The 16,732-nt window shown below is 37.4% G+C and overlaps 1 protein-coding gene across 7 annotated transcripts in view; it reads right to left on the bottom strand.

The window, feature by feature from the left end:
* NRG1 (neuregulin 1) overlaps window positions 1–16,732 on the bottom strand; it is a 170,194-nt gene that overhangs the window by 95,019 nt on the left and 58,443 nt on the right. For 2 of the 7 annotated variants that reach the window (XM_087716236.1, XM_087716235.1), the window contains exons 4-5: window positions 10,565–10,615; window positions 8,917–8,967 (exon numbers count right to left, since the gene is read on the bottom strand). The exons of 2 other annotated variants lie outside the window; for them this stretch is intronic. In XM_087716236.1, the coding sequence (XP_087572362.1) occupies window positions 8,917–8,967; window positions 10,565–10,615 (102 nt within the window). Of the gene's footprint in view, window positions 1–8,916; window positions 8,968–10,564; window positions 10,616–16,732 lie in introns of those variants that run through there. 3 more of the 7 variants (XM_087716237.1, XM_087716240.1, XM_087716238.1) reach the window with 2 other exon arrangements.

The following is a 16,732-nucleotide window of genomic DNA, read 5'->3' as shown; positions in this document are numbered from 1 at the left end:
TAGAAACTGGGTAGAACACAATCCATTAATGACAAGTTATAGATTCCTAGAAAACCATTGGCTTGGAAGAAGAGGGAAAACAATACTTCAAAACTGGAATAGCTAAGGGTGACTTAAATTAAGGGTGACTTTAAGCTACTGAGAGATAGATTGCACAAGAATATCAAATGGACATGGCATAACAAACTGTTAAGGAGCTATAAAGTTATTACTTTACAGGGTAACAGTTGATAACAGTACAAAATGTGAAAAAAATCTTCAACATTAAAAAGAAAGTCTTGTCTCCCTTAGGATACTTTGCAGTTCCTTTTTCTTTTTAGTGGATCTAGTACAAAATAATGTCATGGTAGGTTTTATGGAATATCTAATATATTTCATCAAATCATAGCTTCACACAATCCTTTATAAGTCTATGGAGATTCTCAGTCATCTAGGCCATAATTGTCTCAAAGGTGCTTTTTTTAAAGAGCCAACTGGACTTTATTTTTTCTTTGAAGATGTTTCACTTCTCATCCAAGAAGCTTTTTCAGCTGCAGAAGCTTCTTGGATGAGAAATGAAACATCTTCATGAAAAACCATAAAGTCCAATTGCCCCTTGAAAAAAGCACCTTTGGAACAATCCTTTACAAGGTTTCTAATATGCTGGTCACCCCTGATACACTCCAAATCTTACTGGAATCCGATATGAAGGTACTCTGGAAATTACCAAAACGTTAACTTTCCATCATCATTTTTATCTGCTAATAGCTTTAGAATCTCAAATGTAGAAAAATACCTTTTTTTCCTGGGCTTATTAAGAAACCAGCCAAACAAAGGAAAATACAGAAAGGAGGAAAATAGCAACATATACTGCTCCATAGTGGTTTTTACAGCATTCTTTGACTGATTTTCAATGTCAGCATATTGTCCCCAACAATCTTGAGTCCTCATTTTATTGACCTCACAAGGATTGGAAGGCTGAGTCAGTCTCCAGCCATGTTAGGATTGAACGCCAGACTGTGGGCAGAGTTAGCCTGCAGTACTGCATTCCAACCACTGTGCCACTAAGGCTCCTTAGTTAGGGTATTAAAAACTATTTAATACCTAACTAAATCACTTCAAGGAATAGTATATTCAATCTGCAGAATGAGTAGCATAGAACCTGCAGTAAAATAAGTGTTTGCCACAATGCTATTAATCAACATGCAACAAGGGTGATAGCTTTCTTAGTATATATTTTCTTTTTGCATTAAGGACAGTAGATTGAATTTTACCATCCCAGACTGACAATGACTATCTCAAGGGGGTAAGTACAGCTCTCATGCTATTTCTTCCCCTTCCTTTTTCAGTCTCCTCCTTTTTGTAATATCCCATAAAGATTTCCCTTGCTTGATTAGATTGCTTTCCTGGTTTTATTTCCAGCAGTCAGCTATTATTGTAACACAGCCATCCATGGGAAATACACACAGCAAATCAGTATCTTTTTTTTTTTTTTTTGTCCTTGGCTTCTGATATACATCAGTTGTTTGGCAAGAAAGGGCGAGGTGAAAGCCCACTTATTTGCTGATTTTCAGAAAACAAGAGTTTTGTCCTTACTCCAAGTTGCTTCTGTGGATTGTGCATGCATGCTCTTTGATCTTCCATGGTACAATTAACCAGAGTTCCCTGCAGCCTGGTTGTAACCATTGAGGATTTCAGAAAATCTAAAGGGAAGCATAGCTAGCAGGTATATTGCTACATATCTGCTATGAGTTCATTCCCTCTCTGTAGAAATTAATGTTTATGCATATGTGGTGGCCAGTATTATTACTAATTTATTATCTTTCTAATAATTTCTTAATTAATGGGGGAGGGGGTCTGAATCAGCTCATGGAGTAAATGAAATTGTTCTGTATGAGCCTCCAACCTTTAATTAACCTATTTTTAAAATGCAGTTATATATTTTAAATGATGATTTATTATTTCTTCTTTTAAAGTTCTTTAGCAGTTTGCTCTAGAGTTGGCAAGGTTTATAAATTTTATTGAAATATTACTTGGAACGCTGTCTGATGCATTTTCTATATATCACAATATAAATAAATAAATAAATAAATAAATGCCTGTTATTTATTGCTACATATATTAACTACAACCTGCAATACAGACAAATATGTTAAGTGAAGAATCAGTGGGAAGCAGTTCTTCCTTCCACAATATGAAAATTATATCATTCAGGGCTTAGTTCAACATTACATAATATAGAAAATTATGAGATGAAGCATTATATATTTTATATTGCGTTTGGTTTTTAAAATTGGCTGTATTTATTTTACCCTTTCTATGTTTGGTCTATGATAGTAATAAAGATTTGAATTGACTAACCAAATTGAAAGTCCCTGAGCAGAGTGAAGGCCTTCCCTCTGGCATAGCAGTTTATTTTCACCTCAGCAGGGTTGATCCTCGAGGAGTCCCAACTTCGAACTGCATTGCCATTATGACTCCAGATGCACAGAAACACACAGAATACACAGAGCGAACACAACTACACAGAAACAAGACTATCTCAAAGGTGCTTTTTCAAAAGTTTTTTCCCCTGAGGAAGAAGTTTAGTCTTTGTCATCTTCTTCTTCTTCCTCAGGGAAAAAACAGTCCAGTTGTCTCTTGAAAAAGCACCTTTGAGACAACTGTGAGCTGGATGACTGAGAATCTCCACAGACACAGAAACAAGACAGTATTCATATTAGTCTTGTTCTACCACAACTACGTATATATTCACTCAACAATTATGGTACAATTTTACACTACCTTGTTTATTTATTTATCAAATTCATTTGCTACCCATCTTGTTGTTTTTAGATATTGTATTCAAATAATGTTAACATGGGTATGATTTTGAAAATGCTATTTCTAACATTTTCAAATATGATGGCTTTCTTTCCTTATTTTTTTGCAGGAAACTTTTTTTCCCTTTAGAAAAAAGAGAAGTTTTGGAAGCTTCTAGGAAAGTTTTCAAAATTAGAGCCCAGATAGAAGTAGACCGAACGTATTTATATACTTGGAATTCTTATCAGCTGATACAGCATCCACGTGAAATGTGTTTGTTAAAAAAAAAAATCAAGATATTGTTAACCATTCATTTGTTAGCACAGAACACCAAAAGGCCTGTACAGTGATGTATTAGCAATCTGATAATTTACAAATATGCATGTTGAGTATTCCTAAAGCAAGCATGCACATAGGCAGTAAAATTTTGTTTCTAAACTCAGCTTTATGGAAACTCCCTTGACATGCTTCTATTGGTCCATTATAAATGTTGTTATATCTGCTAAATTCTGTATGCCATTTCCCTCCAATCAGAATCCAACAATGACTTTCATATCTCCTGAGAAGTTAAAATGGATTTTTTTTCTTTAAAACATAATACAGCCACTCAACACTTATCAGATTCCATCACATCCCAAATTTCCTGCATAATAGAACAGCATTCACTGGACACTAAGTTATCAATTTTGATATGGGAAGGGCCAAGCTGGGCTCTACAAAGAAAGCGAGAGATATTAGATGCTACAATGAAAAAGATGCATTTTTTACAAACTTGCTAGGCTCCTCTTGGATGGAAGATAAAAGTTGCACATTATTGTGGTCTTCCTAAATCAATTTGCTGTCTTGGATATGATGATAAATAGCCTACTACCAAGGCTCCTATCCACAATCTATTCTATAGGTGGATAAGAAGCAGGATGCTACAGTTCTGACATACAGCAAATCATGAGTGCCTTAACAAATTTGTTTTTATTAAACGCAAATTTGTAAGTTGAAACAAACTTGGAGACCTTCCCATTTTTGGTATCAATACCATACATGTTGAAACTGCTATAAAACACACAACGCAACACATCAACTTAATAAATACAGAAACACTGCTTGATTAGCTTAGTGCGTCAGATGGATAGGTAAAATCCCATACATAATATCAATCACTTAAAAAAGAACAATGACATTTTGAAATTGTCAAGTGTGGAAGGAAGAAACAGTGGGTATTAATCCTCTACATTTTTTTATTATAACAACCAGTACAATCCCAAAATAATTGATGATTTCAAAAGTAACCTGATGTTTACTTAATAATAGTAACTATATGCCCTGTTTTGTCTACATTTGCCCTCCATCTCTCCCCCTGCTCAATAATCCCAGGCAGCATCCTTCTATAAGTGAAACTAAATGCATTATTTATGTGAATGAAGATGCTAGAAAGTCTATATAGCTTTTGAAATGGGAAGTTGTAGTTCCTGGCAAAGAGAAGCAAGAGCCTGTGCATTAGGTGATGAGACAGACCTAAAGCCTTGCCAAATAGAATTGTTAAGTAATGACAAACAATTTTTTGGGGAAAATTCATATATGGTTTTGGAAGAACAACCCAGCAGACAGTCTCAAATTATTCTTGTAGCAATTAACTGATTGTAAATGGTTTGGACATTTCCTTTGATCTATTAATGTGATTAAATGTAAATGAGTTTACTCAGCAATTTCTAAAAGGCAGACAGTGAACACAATGATAAAAATTAGTGGTTATAGAAGAAAAGAATGAGAAATCTAGTACCTCTTAACCCCCCCCCCCCACAAACACACACACACATTCTTATAATGTATAGTTTCAAAATAACAGAACAACAGCAACAATTGTGGAAGGCAGGACAGCAGCATTTGTTTCCCAAAAAGTTAAGAGACTTTTCATTACAGATGCTTGCCATGCTAATGTTGGCATGTACAATTGTTGCATTTCATAATTAATTTTTAATTTAATTTTTTTAATTTTATTAAAAATGCACAGATTTATGTACCTATTGAATTTTCAAGATATAGCAAATCCATGACTGAAAAAAAAAATAAGTTGATGATGTATCAAACTTGTAAGATATACAAGCTTTTTGATAAGATGTAATATGAAATTTTAAAATGTCACAATTTTAAAAGGGGTGTTTGTGTCAGCTTGTGTCAGAAGAGCAGGTTAAGCAGAATTCTATTCTAGTAAGGTTTCGTTTCTAAAGAGATAAAACAAACCCAGTTTGGTTCGCTAGTTTTTCTTGATTTTGATCATTCATTCATTTTTGTTAGTAATATAACAGCTGATGGTATTTTTACAGAGTTAATAATCTTCTCCCCACCCCCTTGCCTATATGAATCTGAGCCCATAGCAGGAAGAACAGCAGTCTTCCACTTGAAAGATGGCTCCATCAATCCCACGAGGCCATTGATTACCAGCAACCTCTTAGCTAGACTCTGACAGCTGACATATACTTTTTTCTACTGAAGCCTTTCAGCGTGTTCAAGAAGAGTGCCTGGCTGATATATTCTTTACACTAATCCTATTATAGAAAAAGGCTGCTTGCTAATGAAATAAATGTATTCTGCCCAACTAGCAAGGAAGTATAACTTCCCTAAATTGATAAATTATACATGTGTTCTACCTTACAAGGTCACATAGAAATTCCAGAAGAGTGGCTATATTAGCCTGGTGCCAGAAGAAGAGAAAGCCTCTTGTGGGAGAAGCAACATTCACAAAACTTTATCAGATGTATAAAGGAGCAGATGTATGGCTAGAGAGGAGAAAATATAAATCAGTAGAACAAAATCCATACAACGGAAAAATAAACCCCAAGTACACACAGATTAGGAATCAATAATTTCATGGGAGTTTAAAACAGAAAGCCCTGCGTCTTTGCTCCTTTGCTTGAAATAAACAGCAATTTTCCTACTTTCCTTATTGTACTATATGACTTTCCTTATTTACTATAGTAATATTGTACTATATTGTACTATAAAGCAATGAAAATACCTTGTTATAAATCCTATAGATAAAAACAAATTGCAGGGTTGCTAGGTATAAGGTTTTATATCTCTATAAGTGTTTTTATGATATTATAAACATATCTTGAAGTATACTGATTATATAGCATGTGTATAATTTTTTACTTTTATTTTATTCTAATAATTTTAATTGCGGTTGGAACTTTATCCGTAAAATATTTGTATACTATACATGCCATCACAGATACCTTGCTAAGATGTAAGGAACCTATTTTGTTATTTAATTAATATCTCCTCTTAGACCAATATTAACTCTCAACAATTGTTACAGAGTAGCATCATACATCACAATCTATTTGTATTTTCTGCAATTATGATTCCCATGAATTTGCGTGCATGTTGGGGAAGATACAAAGGCTAGACATAGTCTAACATGAGATAAATAAAGTTTTCTATTGATACAAAATATAAAAGCAATTGTGTAGGAATGGCAGACATCAGATTTTCAGTGTTTTAATGATCTTTTCACAGTACGAAGGGTGAAATTAAAATCTATTCATACGTCCATCCATCCATCCACTCATCCATTCCACACTATAATCACTTATTCCCAATTCTAACATTGAAAGTGGTATTTTGAGCATGTATCTTTACTCTCATGGCACTTTCACATTATTTTCAACATTGCAGTTGGACAATTTGGGACTAACTTTATTTTTATTTCCTGTTGCTAAAATTTTCTTGCTATTTAAGTCTTTTATCTTAGGGTTGGGAATCATAAAGAGATTTAACTTTCTTCTGTTACAATGATGTGAAGAGACTAGGGAGACTGATCACGCACAGAGCCACAGAATTGGAATTATGGGTCATTAAAACACTGTCCAATGTTGCAGATGTCCATCTAGGATGTCAACCAAAGGATAGAATTTCCCCAATTTTAGAATCTATCTGGCTTTGATAGTTGAACCCATCAAAATTGACAGATGTTCTTTGACTATGTCGACATGAAGCTTGAACTGGAATCATAGTTTTTATACCACTTTAAAACTTCATGTAAAATATACAAATCAGCAGGTTGGACTTTCTGAATTGTTGAGAATTGTGCAGTTCTATTTTTTTCCCCTTGTTATCATTTGCTATCCAATACCCATACCAAGTAGCTGGCATGTTGCTTTTCTTTCCCTTTTCTTTTGAATATACCTGAAGAATTTTTTTAGTGACTTTTGCTAACTTCAGCTTATTGTGAGCTTCAGATAAGAAAATACATTCACATCTTCCTGAAAACATACAGATATTTAAAATTATAAAACTAGACATCTACATTAAAAGAATTTTTGCTGCAACAGAAATGAAAGATCCTAAAAGATCCTTTGTCTTATTAAGGACTCATCTTATTATGGATCTGGATTCCAATGTCTTATTATTATTTCCACTAGCCTATTTTCCAATTTTCTTGTTTCACACAATATTCCTTCCCAAAAAACTTTCCTTCCCCAACTGTTTCATCTGTCCAAAGACATTCTGTTTTTTTAAACCATTCCAATTTTCATCTCCTGCTCAGTCTTATTTCACACTAAAATACCTCTTCAAATTTATTTTAATGTGAAACATAGTTTAACTGCACTCAGGTAAACTCTTCATAAAATACATTTATCTGATTTACCATATTCATGTGCCTAATTCATTACATAATCAATAGAAAGAAGTCTGTGTCTTGCAGAAAATCCTTAGAACGTAATCTTAGAATTTCAGGGTAATAGGAATAAACCCTTCAAATTTTACTAGACCAGAGGTGTCAAACTGGCAGCCTGCGGGCCGAATGCGTCATGTTCAGGTCACGCCCACCCCAGCTCCACAGAAGCAAAAAAGTCATGATACGTCATGAAAAGTCATGTGATGCAATTGAGTTTGACAGGCATGTACAAGACCAGTGATGGCAAACCTTTTTGGCACAGAGTGCCCAAACCGGAACGTGCATGCATGTGTGTGCACCAGAGCACTGGAAACCCAAAGATCAGCTGGCCATTGCACACATGCCTATTTTTTGCCTGTTTTGGGGACCATTTTCAGGCCGTTTTGAGCCTGAAAAACGTCCCCCAATGGCCTGTTTTTTGGCTGTTTTTCAGGCCATTTTTTATCTGTTTTCTAATGCTGCAGTGCCCACAAAGACTAGCACGCATGCCAGAAACCAGGAGAGCAGCTGACAACGGTGCATGTGCCCACAGAGAGGGCTCTGCATGCCATAGGCTCAACATGGTACTAGACCCTACAATCTTATTCACTGAGACTTATGATTGGGCCAAAATCATACAGTATGTTGCATTATTATTATTTTGGATATTATCCACAATCTTCTCAGCTCAAATCCATTGATCTATCTGTGACAATATCATCTTAATATTGCTAGCATTACTATTAATATTCATCAAAGAAGTCAAAAGGATCATTCAACAAAACACATTAGTATAAGCTAAGAACTTCTTGAAGCATAATATAGCACACAAAGCACAGTATAGTTAAGGAAGAAAGTGTCCCTAGAACTTTCATAATCTCATGATTCTTGACTGCAATGAAGAAGTGATATTTTTAATAAAACACCTTTTCAACATAGGCATTCTTCCAATTTGCAATTATTCTGTGCACTCCAATTATGTAAAATGGTATCTAAAGCGTAGGATTATTTGCATATTCTGGAGTCAGAAACACCAGTAATTACTGCTTCCACAATTTGCTTAAAAGTATTGGCAGTAAACCTAATGAAACAGTCTGCTACGGAAAAAAAAAACCCTTTCCAGAAAGGAAAGGGGGGAAAAGGAAAAAATATTTTTTTCAAAGAAAGGAAGCAAATTGCTTTTTCTTTTTATGGAGTGATTCCTTTTGCAATCTTTCTGCATTTTGTGCCTCCCAGATGTAATGAGTTTTAGCTTAAGATATGACGGATATTTTTATGGTGATATTTTGGATGATAGGGGAGTGGCAATAAACAATATATCTGAAAGATATTAGCTGGGGAAGGTGGTTTAAAAAAATCTGACTATTTTTGCAATTTGTTTTGTATTCCAAGAATCAGTATATATTTTGTATATTTACTGAAACAAATATAGGTAGGCTGTAGATATATGAAGATTGCTAGTAGTACTATATACTTACTAGAAGATGCATTTGTTCCTTCAGTAGAGGCAGAAATCGTGTCTATGAGTTCTGCAATACACAGAAAGCAACATGGTAATAGAGATGGAAAAATCCTATCCATGAAGTGGGATTTAAAATTTATCTTCCTAGGAAGGTCAAATTCTTTGAGGAAAATGGTTGAAAAAGCAGTTTCGAATAGCAGGGAACTACAAAGAAATTACATGTGGTCCTAATTACATTGGGAATTATTCGTTAAAGCCAAAATTAATCTTAAAAACATTCCTTATTCTTGGCAGAAAACTAGAAGTATTAAGGAAAATGCTTGTAACCACTTGTAAGAGTATGATAGGATATCACTGTATTGAACTGAAGGACCACTATATTATTACATTGATAGTACTAGAAATAAATATAATTTCTGACTAGATTAATTATTCTGGGTCACATAAGAAAATTCAGATGTTTAGATGATTCAACATCTGCAAAGAATTCATGACCAGCACTGCTTTTGGAAAAATATGTAATAAGAGCAAAATACAAAAGAATGAAAGAAGTTTAATGGTGCATGTAATGTTGATAAATTTAAAATAATTAGACTATGGGTATCCGATTCAAAAATGATCCACTGGAATCACCTTTTCAGATTGAATTGCATATCTGAAGTGGAACTTGGATAACAACGCAAACATTTCTTTTATAATGATAATTCAAATTATGTAGAAAAATCTGAATGGATGAAATTAACTTGACAAGTTGACAAAAGTCCAGATCTGATAACCAGCTGAAGAAAAGAGAAATAAAAACAGGAGTGACTGAATTTTCAGTCTGATAAAGCACAGGAAAGGCAAAACAGAGGATCTTTAGGAAATGCAAAAAGTAGTCACATGCCAAAATCCAGTAACATTTCAAAACATGCATTCAGAAGGCCACGTGCTCCGTTCTGGTTTCGGAATGCTACCACTCCAGAACTAGCAGTGTTAAGACAAAAGACTCTCAGAAAAGCTAGAGAGATGCAGCATTCATTATTCTGCTGTGCCACAAAAGTGACATGAACAGAACAAGCAGCAGCATGCAATATGAGCATACAAGACAGCCGTTAGAGTGGAAACTTTCAGACATTGCAAAGAGTAGGTTTTAAAAATTCCAAATGTAGGTAGCCCCACTGTAAATAATGTAGGTCCTCTTTCAAAAACTAATTTCTGTGAAAAGGAAGCTTAAAAAAGTAAATACAATCCAAGATGTGGAACAGAGGGAATATAAAATAGATAAGGAAAAGATCTAAATATAATAGCAGCTCTTTTTAAATAATGTTATTTTGTTAGAGGATGCATGCAAAACTAGAGGAAATGAGAGGCATTAATATTTCATGCCAAAAAAGAAAGTATCTTGTCAAGGAAGACAAAGGAAGGATGAATACCTGGCAAGTTGCAATTGTAATAGGCTGCTATAACTTATAATGTAATGGCATTATAATAAGAAAGGCACTAAATTCCAGTTGAGATTTCAACTCATAAATGTAGATCCAGGATCCAGTTGCATTCCCCTCTCCTCCTTATGATAAGTCTAAACTCTATCCAAAGTATAATGATGCAAAGAAAGGCTAGGGCAAAAAACCCTGAATCTGTAGAATTAACATTAGGTTGGCAAGTTGTACAACTTGACTTACGTGAGGATGCATTTACTCCTTTTGTCAAAACTGGTATCATGCCCGTGGGTTCTGCAAAAAACAAAAGCAGGAATCAGAAGCAGCTATACATGTCAGTGAACTGCCATGTGTGTAAGATGGTGGTCTGATGAAATTACAGGAAGAAAAAGAAAAAAAAGATTATAAGTTTTAATATAATTAAAATTTATTTCTAGTAATCTCACATATAGCTATATCTTAGAAATACTATTCTCAATTATTTGTATTTTTTTTTTACTTTTTGGAAATAGAAAATTTTTGAAAGATGATATAAGAAGTGAATAAGTAGTTCCCTTGGGTGACATAGACTAAGATCTGGTTAATCTATTATATACCATGCATTGTATAACTGAAAAAAAAAACAATTTAGGTGATGATAGCAGATTTAAATAATGTTTTCTTGTGAAAAATAACTTTAATATCTTGATTTCAGAGACTTCTTTCCTCTTTCTGAGCCATGTAGAAGACACATAAAGCTTCATTTGATTTAAGAATTACCTGGGTGTCTTGATGTATAAATAATATAGCTCTAAGGATATTATAGTGTCACACATTAATGTGAAACAAGAATATAGCAGTCAAATGAAATAAGAATGAAAGGACAGTTGTGAAACTGATAATGGAAAAGTTCTGTTGGTTCCATAATTATTAAGCTACAGAATATTGTCAGGTTGGCCTTCTGCTAGTTAATGTTGGTATGAAGCCATTGGTGAAGCTATCAAATAATTTCTAACCATTTTTAATTACTCTTTCTCAGACTTAGATGGGCATATATAAATTCTGCATCTGTCAAGAAAGATTGATTCTTGCAATTTAACGATTTTTTAAATAATTAAATGTTGATTCTTAAATATATATATATTTCTATATCTTTAGGCGAAATCTTGTCAAACTGAAGCACTGTATTTATGCATCTACCATATAGTCAGAAACCCTAATATCCCTTCATCCTTTTTCTCTCGCACAAGGTATGTGGACTGACTGTCTTTTATTCCTCTGGAGTGTGTTCTGTCCCTCCTGGGAATCCAGCCTATTACATTCGATTAGACGACTAGAATCTGCAGGATGAGGGCTAGTAAGAATTCCAAGAAAATGGAACTCCGAGGATGGTGTGCTGGAGTAGGCATTAGTTTGGGAGTAGATAATGGCTTGAGGCTATTCTATGGTATACCTTCAATGGATGCTCAAATAGCCTTAATGACCTGGAATGCTTTTAATCAGTTTGGACTAAATCATCAGCAAACCTGGGACATGAATTTATTCCCATGCCAATTATTGCAATGTGTTCTACATTCTTTATATGATACAATACAATAACAGAGTTGGAAGGGACCTTGGAGGTCTTCTAGTCCAACCCCCTGCCAATATAGGAAACCATTCCAGACAAATGGCTATCCAACATCTTCTCAAAGACCTCCAGTGTTGGGGCATTCACAATTTCTGGAGGCAAACTGTTCCACTGATTAATTGTTCTAACTGTCAGTAAATTTCTCCTCAGTTCTAAGTTGCTTCTCTCCTTGATTAGTTTCCACCCATTGCTTCTTGTCCTACCCTCAGGTGCCTTGGAGAATAGTTTGACTCCCTCTTCTTTGTGGCAACCCCTGAGATATTGGAACATTGATATCACATCTCCCCATGTCCTTCTTTTCATTAAACTAGCCATACCCAGTTCCTGCAACTGTTCTTCATATGTTTTAGTCTCTAGTCCCCTAATCATCTTTGTTGCTCTTCTCTGCACTCTTTCTAGAGTCTCCACATCTTTTCTACATCGTGGCAACCAAAACTGAATGCAGTATTCCAAGTGTGGCCTTACCAAGGCATTATAAAGTGGTATTAACACTTCTCATGATCTTAATTCTATCCCTCTGTTTATGTAGCCTAGAACTGTGTTGGCTTTTTTGACAGCTGCTGCACACTGCTGGCTCATATTTAAATGGTTGTCCACTAGGACTCCAAGATCCCTCTCAGAGTTACTACTATTGAGCAAGGTACCAACTATACTGTACCTGTGCATTTCATTTTTCTTGCCTAAATGTAGAACCTTACTCTTTTCACCATTGAATTTCATTTTATTAGATAGTGCCCAATGTTCAAGTTTGCCAAGATCCTTCTGTATCTTAAGCCTGTCTTCTGGCTATTCCTGCCAGCTTGGTGTCATCTGCAAATTTGATGAGTTCCCCATTTATTCCCTCATCCAAATCATTGATGGGGATGTTGAAGAGTACTAGGACTAAAACAGAGCCTTGGGGTACTACACTGCATACTTCCCTCCATTTAGATGCAGTTCCATTGAGGATTACACATTGAGTGTGGTTGAGGAACATCCTTTAAGGATGATGGGAGATTGTCACTGCTATAGAATATTGCTTTAGGAACACACTTTAGAAGCCATCTTTCAAGAGCTTTAAAGGGAAAAAAAACTTGTTATTGCAACCTTATATCTCTTCTTAGCAGAATATCATTACTCTTAGCTGCTTAAGTGGTTATCTTTTTTAATCACAATTTAGGGAAAATCTTTCAGTGGAGTTACAATCTCATAATTAAATTGAAGCACTATCTACGTACTTTACTTCTTAAAGAAGCAATCTTTTCACTAAATATTAAACGAAGCAGAGATTTCATTCTTATTTTTTCATACACAACACAAAAATCCTGATATTTTATCATCATTTAATCCAAACATGTAGGATAATAAAATCTTGTTTTCAGAGGAAGACAAGAAATTAGGATTTCAAAAGAAAATAACTCTTCAGGCCATTATTGTTGACAAGCAGTTCTACAGACCTTGTTTTCTTTTCTCACAGATCTTTAACTTAAAACCAGACTATACTAGGATATATATCATACAGTTCTAAATATCTCTTTAAAATATTTGAAATACTTGATTGCATCAATGTATAAATAAGCACCAAAATGTTGTAATAAATGAATATTAAATATTATTCATACTAGATCTGCATCTTTAGATATTTTATGGAGATTTTTTTCTCAATTAATGTTTAAATATAAATGTATGCACGGTAAACATTATATACAAAAAAAAGTACCCTATGTATATCTCAAGATTGTTCAGCCTTTCCAATATATGATACAATGTAAGAATGAAAAGATTTTCAAAAACCTTTTCTAATAAGCATTATAGGAAAAGCAATACAGGAAAACTGAGGGGTTTGTTTTGTTTGATCTGGAAGCACAGTAAGAATACCTCCCCCAATTTTTGTAAAGGACTCCTCCGGGATATTTTGAAAAAGAGTGGATGGGAAAGTATGAGAGAAGAGAACTAATAGGCCCCAACATATACTTTATGATCCATCACTAAAAAGGAAAGATCATTCAAGCATTGAGCTAATATGAAGATCCACAAAGGCAGAGTATTGCTACTTTAATTAATCAAAGATGTGTTTCTTATAAGATTAGTTTAAATCTTAGTGAACTCACAGTAGCTAACTTACATTTTTATTAGGAATAGCCAAAATGTCACAAAATGGTAGATAATCTTTTGAGATATTCAAGATTCTTCATTGGGGAATTTGTTACCCTGCCCCCCCCCTCCAAAATCACCCAAGGTCATATCTAGAATATGTATTAATATCATTAAAATGTTCCAAGTTCTGAGATAGGAAAATTATCACACTGTACTTCCCTTTATGTACAATTGTCCTCCAATCGACGGACTTTTTTGGTCCTGTGGCCGTGGATGTCGTTCCGGGGCATTGAGGAAGGGAGAAGAGCGGAGCAGCTCTCCCTTCATCTTCACACCATCGTTTCTATATCGTACTAGTGCAGTGCTCCGTGAATTTTAATGTATGGTGAGTGCTTGTGGTTATGACTGTGGTTGAATGAATGTACCCACTTTTATCTTTATATTGTTGTATTTGTGTTTTTTAAATCGTTTGTGGGGATTGCCTGACTGTTTGAGTGTGTATGTTTGAGAAGGCTGGGACTATAACCGGGTACCTCCTACACTGAGTGCTTAGCAGAAGTGTTAGGGGGGCCTAGGTTTAATCCCATCCTTAGAATGTATGATTTGAAGGGCCTGCCAGGGAACAGAGCGGCTATGGGGGAGGGTGGAGGACCCATGGACACAGGAGTTGGCCGGAGCATTACGGTCCTAACTGGGAGGGGCAGATATAGCGGGGACTTTAGGGTGAGCCATTACCGGGGAAGGAGGGTTCGCTATGTCACAGAGATTCCCCCTTCTGGCCCTATTAGTCCCACTCCAAGGCCAGATGGCATGAGTAGTCAGGGCCCTGGTCTCAGGCTGCTGTTGCTAAATGCCAGGTCTGTGGTTCACAAGGCTCCCCTCGTCCGGGAATTAATTTTAGACGAGGGGGCAGACCTGGCATGTATTACTGAAACCTGGCTGGGACCAGAAGGAGGAGTCCCCCTCACTGAGATGTGCCCAGAGGGTTTTCAGGTGCCGCGACCCCAGAGAAGGGGTGTGGGAGTGGCCATTGTTATTCGAGGGTCTCTGGTTCCTCATAGGGCCCCTGCTCTGGAGCTTGTCGGGTGTGAGTCCTTATTGGTGAAGTTGGACTTGGGGGTCAAGTGGGCTTGTTGTTAACATACCTGCCTCCCAACAGCATTGCAACAGCCCTCCCCTCGCTCCTCGAGTCAGTAGCCAAGCTGGCGGTTGAGTTCCCCAAGCTTATGGTGCTGGGGGATTTCAACCTGCCTTCGCTCGGCGAGCACTCTGACGGAGTGCAGGAGTTCATGGCTTCCATGACAGCCATGGGCTTGACCCAAGTAATTCGGGGTTCGACTCACTCAGCGGGGCACACGCTCGACCTCATATTTCTCTCGGAGCAGTGGAGTTGTGATCTTGGTCTGAGGGGTATTGAGACCTTGCCCCTGTCATGGTTGGACCACTGCCTACTGAGGCTTGACTTTTGGAGGCCAACCCCCCCCCCACTGTAGGGAGGAGGAACTGATTAGGTGGTTCCACCCCAGGCGCCTTATGGACCCTTTGGGCTTTCAGATGGTGCTTGGTGTTATACCTGATACTCTCGTCCACAGTCCGGCTGAGGCCTTGGTCACTGCTTGGAACTCTGCGGCGGCAGAGGCTCTCAACGGGATTGCACCTTTATGGCCTATCTGAGGCAGCGGATCCAGGAGGGCTCCTTGGTTCACTGAGGAACTCCGGGAGATGAAGCGCCAAAAGAGACGCCTGGAGCGCTGCTGGAGGTCCAGTAAATCCGAGTCAGACCGAGCACAGTTAAAAACTTGCATCAGAGCCTACCTTCTGGCAATTCGGACTTCAAAAAATACATACATTGCCGCTGTGATTGCATCCGCTGAGTCGCGCCCAGCTGTCTTGTTCAGGATAGCCCCCTCCCTCCTGAAAGGGAGGGATGCGGGCAATCTTTTACAGGGCAGAGCTGAGGAGTTTGTCCAATTTCTCGCGGATAAAGTTGCTCGGCTTCGGGCAAACCTGGACTCCAATTGCGCAGAGCCAGCTGAGGTACCGGGGCAAGGTCTTCAATGACATCTTTGGATTGACTTTCAGTCTGTTACTCCTGAGGAAGTGGACAAGGCCATCGGAGCAGTGAGTGCCTCCACGTGTGTACTGGACTCGTGCCCCTCCTGGCTGGTCGTGAACAGCAAGGAGGTGACACGGAGCTGGATCCAGGTAATAGTTACTGCCTCCCTCCGGGAGGGGTTCTTTCCACCCCCCTAAAGGCGGCGGTGGTGAGACCCCTCTTGAAAAGGCCGTCTTTGGATCCAGCCATTTTAAATAACTATCGTCCAGTCTCCAACCTTCCCTTTGTTGGGAAGACTGTAGAGAAAGTGGTGGCCTCTCAGCTCCGGCGGTCCTTGGATGAAACCGATTATCTAGACTCCTTTCAGTCTGGATTCAGGCCTGGCTACAGCACAGAAACTGCTTTGGTCGCACTGACCGATGATCTCTGGAGAGCCAGAGACACAGGCCATGCCTCCGTCCTGGTGCTCCTTGACCTCTCAGCAGCCTTCGATACCATCGACCATGGTATCCTTCTGCGACGGTTGCGAGAGGTGGGGATGGGAGGCACCGTTCTTCGGTCAGGTCGCAGTCAGTGTTGGTTGGAGGGCAGAGGTTGACCCCTAGGCCTCTTAAGTGTGGGGTGCCACAGGGTTCGGTCCTGTCCCCCCTCCTGTTTAACATCTACATGA

This window comes from Thamnophis sirtalis, unplaced genomic scaffold (genome assembly GCF_051295495.1).
Source record: "Thamnophis sirtalis isolate CommonGarterSnake01/CBP01778 unplaced genomic scaffold, rThaSir2_p1.2 scaffold_5, whole genome shotgun sequence".
NCBI lineage: Eukaryota > Metazoa > Chordata > Lepidosauria > Squamata > Natricidae > Thamnophis > Thamnophis sirtalis.
This window is presented reverse-complemented; position numbering and strand designations above follow the sequence as displayed.